Here is a 7,620-nt window from a genome sequence, read left to right on the forward strand (position 1 = left end):
TCGGCATGCTCTCAAGACTTAGAAGTTGTAAGTGAAGTGACAGGAGGCTGCCAGGCCGTTTACTGGCTCTTTGACATTCCTTCTAAGCATAGTTGGGTTTGGTGGGGCATGCCTGTAACCCCAGCACCTGGGGAGGGAGGTAAGAGGATCATATCTTTGATGTTAGCCTGGGCTTTGTATCAAGACTTTATCTTAAAAAATAGAAATAGGAACTTCGGAGATGACTTATTGAGTAAGATCACTTGAAAACAAGAGGACCTGAGTTCAAACCCCCATCTCATTAGACCTTGGTATGGCTGCTTGTGCCTGGAACTCCAGTACTGGGAACTAGAGACAGGCCAATTCTAAGAGCTCACTGGCTGGTCAACCTAGGCAAAAGCAGGTGAGCTTCACATTTAATGAGAGATCCAGTCTCAAAAACTAAGGTAGAAGGCAGGTGTGGTGACACACCCCTTTAATCCCAGCACTCGGGGCAGAGGCTGGCTGATCTCTGTGAGTCTTAAGCCAGGCTTGTTTACATAGTGAGTTTCAGGTCAGCCAGACTCTGTCTCAAAAAAAATAAGGTGAAGAGCTCTAGAGGAAGATACTCAACATCCTCCTCTGACCTTCACATCCTCATTAAGCTTCCACGTGCACAAGCACACACTCTCTGTCTCACACACGCGCACACACGTTCTCATTGTCACACACATGTACATGCTCTCAATCTCTTTCTTTCATATACACATATAAACACACACACAGGGAGAGAGAGACTGTATCTTGGTGAACATCAGATGTGGTTAGAATAACTAAGGAGCTGAAGTTGAGCCTGGTATGATGTACGTGCTTACAATTCCAGCACATGAGACCAAAAGAGAGGCAGTGGGGATGTTTAGACTTCAGTGAAATAGCTACATATAGTTAATGCCTGCGGGATTCATCATCCTGATCCAATGTTCCAGCTGAGGGGAACTCATTTCTAATGGGAGGAATCTTTTGCTGAAAGATTTGCTTTCCTTTTGCAGGTTCCTTTTTAACCCCTCTGCCTGCCTTGATGAACACTTAATGCAGTTTAAATTCTTGGGGATTTTAATGGGGGTTGCCATTCGTACAAAAAAGCCTCTGGACCTTCACCTGGCCCCTCTGGTGTGGAAGCAGCTGTGCTGTGTCCCGCTCACCCTGGAGGACCTGGAGGAGGTGGATCTGCTCTACGTGCAGACCCTTAACAGCATCCTTCACATTGAAGACAGCGGCATTACTGAGGAGAGTTTCCATGAGGTACCCCCGGCACATGTGGACTCGTGTGTGTAGACTCAGATGCCCTTAGTGGCTCAGCCTTAGTGGTTCAGGTAGCTACTAATGTGTAGAGCTGGTGCTCGTCCCTAGCTCCTGCTCCTTCTACCTTAACACTCTGCTCATCAGAGTGGACAACCAGGGGTGCCAACTGGAAAGGGGCCCGTGTTCTTAGGTGGCTGGAACACAGCAAAGAGGCACCTCTTTTTACTGGTAGCAGATGGGCCAGCATGGTCTTAAGCAGTCATACCTGCCTAGTCTGCCTTGTCTCTGTTACTGTTTTGTGTGAGAGATAATGCCTTTTGTTGTCCTCTCTACCATGCAATTTCTTTTTTTTTTTTTTTCTTTTCTTAGATGATTCCTCTTGACTCTTTTGTTGGCCAGAGTGCTGATGGCAAAATGGTTCCCATAATCCCTGGTGGAAATAGTATCCCACTCACATTTTCCAATAGGAAGGAGTATGTGGAAAGGGCCATTGAGTACCGACTGCATGAGATGGACCGTCAGGTGAGATAAACATCATGGTGCCAGAGGTAGCCTGGGTGCTTTAATTTATCCAGACAAGAGCTCCCTGATTACTGCCAGATACCATTTATGTATAGATTCACTTTTGTCTATATTTTAGACCTTATCCAGAGACTTCTTGGCCATGTCTCACTGCCCATGTCCTTAAATCAGCTCCAAAGTGATGACTAGTAGTGTGAGATGCAGCTCTCACCTAGCATCAAGGCCCCTCCTACCATCCTCACATGTCTGATGGGTCCCTCTTACTGCTTCCCCATTCAGTACCCCTCTCCAGCTAGGTCAGTCACCCTCTTTTCTTCTGAACAGAACTTCATCCTCAGCTCGGAGCGCACCTCCTTCACAGACCTGCTTCTCCTCACTGGGAGAGATTTCTTTCCTTACTTTGAAACGTGTACTGGTCCTGCCTAGTGCTGAACCCCATTGCGTGCAGTTTTATCCCTGGGTACTTGGGAAATAAGGGCTATTGTCAGTACTTCACAGAAGCACAGAATCTGAGAATATAAGAATATGCCCACCACAGATCCAGGACCCCAGTCTTCACCCTCTCTACCTTGTTTCTCCCAGTGGACCAGCTGCTTTCACTTCCACCCCATCTTGTACCACTGACTGTTCCTCCTGTGAGTCCTCCAGGCGCCTCCTCCCTCCAGGCCGTCAGCCCCACACCTCAGTGTCGTGCCATCTCCACACAGTTCTTGTTGTCTCTTCACTGGCCGTGGTGGATTGATGTTGACACTACACAGCGTGGATAATACCCCTTAGTACTTTGGGGATACTATCGGCAGTCCATCAGCCCAGGAACAGTACCCCCATGTACCCCCACTTCCGGGCCCTTCCCAGGGTGCAGCTTCTGTTCTGAGGTGTAGTTTTCCTTTTCTTTGTTGGAGATGGTTTTAAGTTGGCCTAGAGAGAGGTGTATAAGGTAAGGTTGCCCTCCTGTACCATAGGGACTTCTGAGCTGAGGACTGGAACTTCCTCCTTTGTTCTCCAGCGGCCCAGCTGCCCTGTGCTGTGAGAACAGAAGCAGGGTGACCATGAGCAGTGGTGCCACCACCCAGATCACCTTGTCATTACCCATGGTGAACAATTACCTCCTTTCTCATGTGAGAAAATTTAGAATGATAGTAAGCAGTGGGTCCCAGGCTTAGAATGCAGTGTCCTGACAAAATTCTTTGCCTGTTTTGACATTCTATGGTATATTCGTCGTATTTTTCAAATAGTGTTTTGCAGTTTTTATGAGAATAGCCATCTATACCATACCAGTCCTCAAGAGCTGCTTGTGTAGATGAAGAGATGGACCACCCACACAGCACACGGCTACATGTGACTAGACACATGAGTGGGTGGCTACTGAAGAGGCCACTACAGTTTTGTGAGGAGGGAAGGCAGACTATGTGGAGTTTGAATTAAAACTAGAAAGAGTATAAAAGTTCCAGAGCAGGGCGTAACTCAGACATGGGTAGCCCTGGCCATAGACCTCAGGCCTGGAACGGACAGCTTGTGGTCATGATGCATGTCTGTCTGCATGCACAAGTGTGTGTTAAAATGAATGACCTTTCCTGGGGACAGGTGGCTGCAGTTCGAGAAGGAATGTCCTGGATTGTCCCTGTGCCATTGCTGTCCCTCCTCACGGCCAAGCAGCTGGAGCAGATGGTGTGTGGGATGCCTGAGATCTGTGTGGAGGTCCTGAAGAAGGTCGTGCGCTACCGTGAGGTAGATGAACAGCACCAGCTGGTACAGTGGCTCTGGCGCACCCTGGAGGAGTTTTCCAATGAGGAGCGGGTGCTCTTCATGCGCTTTGTGTCCGGGCGCTCCCGACTGCCAGCCAACACCGCCGACATTTCTCAGAGATTTCAAATCATGAAGGTCGATAGGGTAAGTGTGCAGATTTCCTTCCTTGGTTAAAATTTGCCCCTTTTCCCCCTTTCTATTGCTTGTCTGCTTTGTGAAACCAAGTCTGAACCCCCCTTCCCCCAGAAGGCCTGCTCATTCAGGCTTTAGCTCTTAGAACATCCAAATCTAAAAACATCAGGTATAAAACTTGAACTTGAGCTAGCCCTGGTGAGAAAAGGGCCTGCGTGAATGTGGAAAGCATGTTGTCACCAGCACCCTTCCCTGTCCTCAGCTGAGTGGGCCAGGGATCCTCATGCTTCTGCCTCTTAGGCCCTGTGTCTTTTCTATGTATAACTTGTGTGCCAGGGTCCACTGTGCCACCTAAGAGGCCCTGGCTGAAGATCCCTGCCAGGCTGCATTTTGAAGGTGGTTTAGGAATAAACAAGCTCAGATCTGAAGCAGACATTGGGGACCAGAGCCGTATCTCTAAGTGTGCTGCCAGCTGTGCCTCTTTCCTTGTAGACCTTTTAAGGACCCTGGGCGGACTCAGGGCCAACGCTGCTAGCCTTCTCCACAGTCAAGCCTCTGCCCCCACCCCTGTGTTCTGCCTGTCTCTCCAGCACATCATGCTCTTTTTGCTTTGGAGCCCTTCCATAGCGAATTTTCCTCCATGCCCTTCCATCTGCACTTGGCAAGCACTGCCTTTAAGGACAGTGCCACTGTTACCTCTTCTAGGAAGTCCTCTGGGATCCTTTCCTGTACTTGCTGCCCGACCTCCTCTCGGCCTCCACACCCTGGGACAGCAGTAGACTATCTGTCCTCTTCTTTCCTCACCATACCCTACCCCTTCCCTGTCTGTGGCAGTTGTCTGCAGGCGCATGGTGCTGGATGAGGAAATGGTAAGGGAGACGCGATGCTTCCCCAGCACCTTGCTCAGTTTCAGTGTTTGTCCTGTTCTGTTGCTGCCTGCTCCTGAGGTTGAACCATGCAGTGGTTCTCAACCTTCCTAATGCTGCTCTCCTTAGTGCAGTTTTTCATATTGTGGTGACCTCCAACTATCAAATTATTTTGTTGCTACTTCATATCTATAATTTTGCTATTGTTATGAATCATAATGTAATAAATATTTTATATGTGACCCTGTGGGACCCTCAAGCGGAGGACCACTGCTGTAGCCAGTGCTCCGCCTCCTACAGCCACCAGCTGGCTCTGCTCCCGGCCAGGGCCTAGGCTCACTGGGACTGCTGTGCTGTGGAAGGCTCTGAAAAGAGCCTTTCCATACATCTTCTGCATGACTAGCCAGAAACTATAAGCTGTCAATCTGTTTTGTTGTTGCACAGTGAGGTGGGAAGGAGGTAATCGCCCCCTTCTATTTGGTTCTGGAAATGATCCTTGCCTTGAATGTGCCCCAGGCTGCCTAGCTACCCCAGGAGTTATCTACCACTGATCCCCTGCCTCAGTAAACCGACCACTGGGGGTGTTTCCTTTGTGGCTTTTAGATCACTTCTCCTGTGTCCATGTTTAGGTAATCAAAGCCATCTGGTGGCCTTTCTCTTCGTCACTGTCCTCAGCTTTTCTGCCCATATCCCTTGTCATCAGTGGCTCTCACACGGAGGCTGCTGAGCTTCTGTATCCCGCACTGAAGAGCAGAAACCTGGGCGAGCTCTGAGCAAGAAACTGATTTCAAACAAAGCCAAGCAAAGAAGAGGAGACTAGTGGGGGAGGGGATAAAGTAGCCAGGAGGGCTGCTGCCCTGGCACCCACAACCCAGCACTTCCAGGAGAGAAACATTTACTGTTAAAAACTGCATAGCAGAGCTGGAGAGGTGGCTCAGAGGTTAAGAGCACTGACTGTTCTTCCAGAGGTCCTGTGTTCTGTTCCCTATAGCCATTGGTGACTCACACCCATCTATAAAGAGATCTGGTGCCCCCTTTCTGGTGTGCTTGCATGCATGTGGGCAGAGCACTGTATACATAATAAATCTTAAAAATAAATAAATACTATGTAACCAGCTGTGTTGCATACTATAATCCCAGTTCTAAAGGAGGAGCTTAAGTTGGGGCCAGCCTGAGCTACATAGCAGACCTAGTCTAAAAAATATTAAACAACATTAGATCATTACTGTCCTTGCAAATAGTTTGGAAAATTGTTGTTAGCTGGGAGGGCCAAGAAGATACATAACATGTTTTCTAGCAGTTGTACCCTTTAAAATTCCTCTCTGAAAGATAGGCGTGGTGACACGGCCTTAATCCCTTGGGAGGCAGAGACAGGCAGATCTTTGTGAGTTCAAGGACAGCCTGGTGTACATACTGAATTCCAGGCCAGCAGGGTTATATAGTGAGACCCTGTGTGGGTTTTTTAAGGCTCTTTTAAAATTAAAAACAAAACAACAAACACCCAGCTTTCCAAGCAGGCCTTTTAACCTCAGCACTCAGGAGGCAGAGGCAGGCGGGCAGATCTCTGAGTTTGGAGCCAGCCTGCTCTAAAGAACAAGTTCCAGAATAACCAAGGCTCCACAGAGAAACCCTGTCTCAAAACAGCAACAGAAACAGCTTTCTGAGGACATTCATGGTAATCACCGTTTTTAGTGTGGGCGTCGCTGTGGGCTAAGTACAGTCTCTGGGTTTGACTGCTTTTCCTCACTGGCTGTGACCAGCAGTGGGGTGCCTCAGACCACAGTGCAGTATTGCAGCAGAGAAGGGATGAGGTGCTGTGGACAGCACCCTGGCTCCTTCCACTTCACCCTGTTTGTTGAGGGATCCCCACCATGACCTCAAGTCTGTGCCCCTTGGTAGGCAGGAGGGAACTCTTACCATGCTCTCCTGTCTGACAGGTTCTGTGCTGTGTTCTCCCAAGCAGTCCTAGTCAGGGCTGTCACTCGATATCTCAGAGCCATTGGAGGAAGTAACTTGCCTGAAAGTCTTAGGACAATGAATCCCATGTGCCTTTGCCAGGACCTAACTAATCTCTGCTTCCATGCAAATAGCCAGATGGTCACAGTCTAGGATTCTATCTTGAAGTAAGGGAGAAGCCCTTTCCTATCTTGGTGGTAGCTCCACACTCTCTGGTATTGCAGTGCACTGGGTAACAGCTCTCTCTGGGTCTGTCTCTCCACAGCCTTATGACAGTCTGCCTACCTCACAGACCTGCTTCTTCCAGCTGCGACTGCCCCCCTATTCCAGCCAGCTGGTCATGGCTGAGCGCCTGCGCTATGCCATCAACAACTGCCGTTCAATTGACATGGACAACTACATGCTCTCGAGAAACGTGGACAACGCTGAGGGCTCTGACACTGACTACTGACCGCTGAGGGTGCTGTCGCCCCTTCTCAATAATGCTCACTTCCGAGTTGATGTTGATAGACTTTTATGGTAACTGCATAGATGTTTTAGGAACATAAACTGACATAAACAGTGGCCACATTTAGTTACTTCAAATGAAACAAAGAAATTAGATGTTTTTATTTTTCTGTGATTGTACAAAAACAAAAGCAGAAACTGCTCAGTCAGGTTTCCCTCTGTATTTTTGGTCACTTTGGATAAGTTTGCATGGAACCATTTTGGTGCATTTTTAGTTGGGAATGATACATTTTTGTAAGCCCACCCAGTGAACATGAAATTGTACATTGTGTATAATTGTTCATTAGAAAGGACAGTTTTACATGAATATTCATATATTTATTTTGTTTTAGTTTGATTCGCCTGTGCAGGGTTCCTTCTGCAGAGAAATAAAGCAGATTCAAGAATCAGAGTGGGGATTGATGCTTTTTGACCATTCAGAAGCTGGGGGCAGATTTCATCTGAAAAGCACACTACTGAGGATCGCAGTGTTGGGAGAAGCCGGGGCTTGAATGCCTCCTTCCCTTTGTTCTGCTGGCATCCTGGGTCTCTCGTTTTGTCCCCTCACCAAGAGCAGAGCTTTTTTGGCACCACCATTCCTCCTGCAAAGCCTCAGCACATCCGGGGTGAGACAGCATCTCTGTGCCAATGC

General features: G+C 48.4%; 1 protein-coding gene across 8 annotated transcripts in view; it reads left to right on the forward strand.

The window, feature by feature from the left end:
- Positions 1-7,380, forward strand: part of Herc1 (HECT and RLD domain containing E3 ubiquitin protein ligase family member 1) — a 183,741-nt gene extending 176,361 nt beyond the window's left edge. For all 8 annotated transcript variants that reach the window (XM_038321217.1, XM_038321216.1, XM_038321223.2 and 5 more), the window contains 4 exons: positions 1,008-1,260; positions 1,630-1,782; positions 3,367-3,672; positions 6,748-7,380. In XM_038321217.1, coding sequence (XP_038177145.1) covers positions 1,008-1,260; positions 1,630-1,782; positions 3,367-3,672; positions 6,748-6,933 — 898 coding nt within the window. In that variant the 3' untranslated portion in view covers positions 6,934-7,380. The remainder of the gene's footprint in view (positions 1-1,007; positions 1,261-1,629; positions 1,783-3,366; positions 3,673-6,747) is intronic.
- Positions 7,381-7,620: the final 240 nt, after the last annotated feature.

The sequence above is a fragment of the Arvicola amphibius genome, chromosome 3 (genome assembly GCF_903992535.2).
Source record: "Arvicola amphibius chromosome 3, mArvAmp1.2, whole genome shotgun sequence".
Lineage (NCBI taxonomy): Eukaryota > Metazoa > Chordata > Mammalia > Rodentia > Cricetidae > Arvicola > Arvicola amphibius.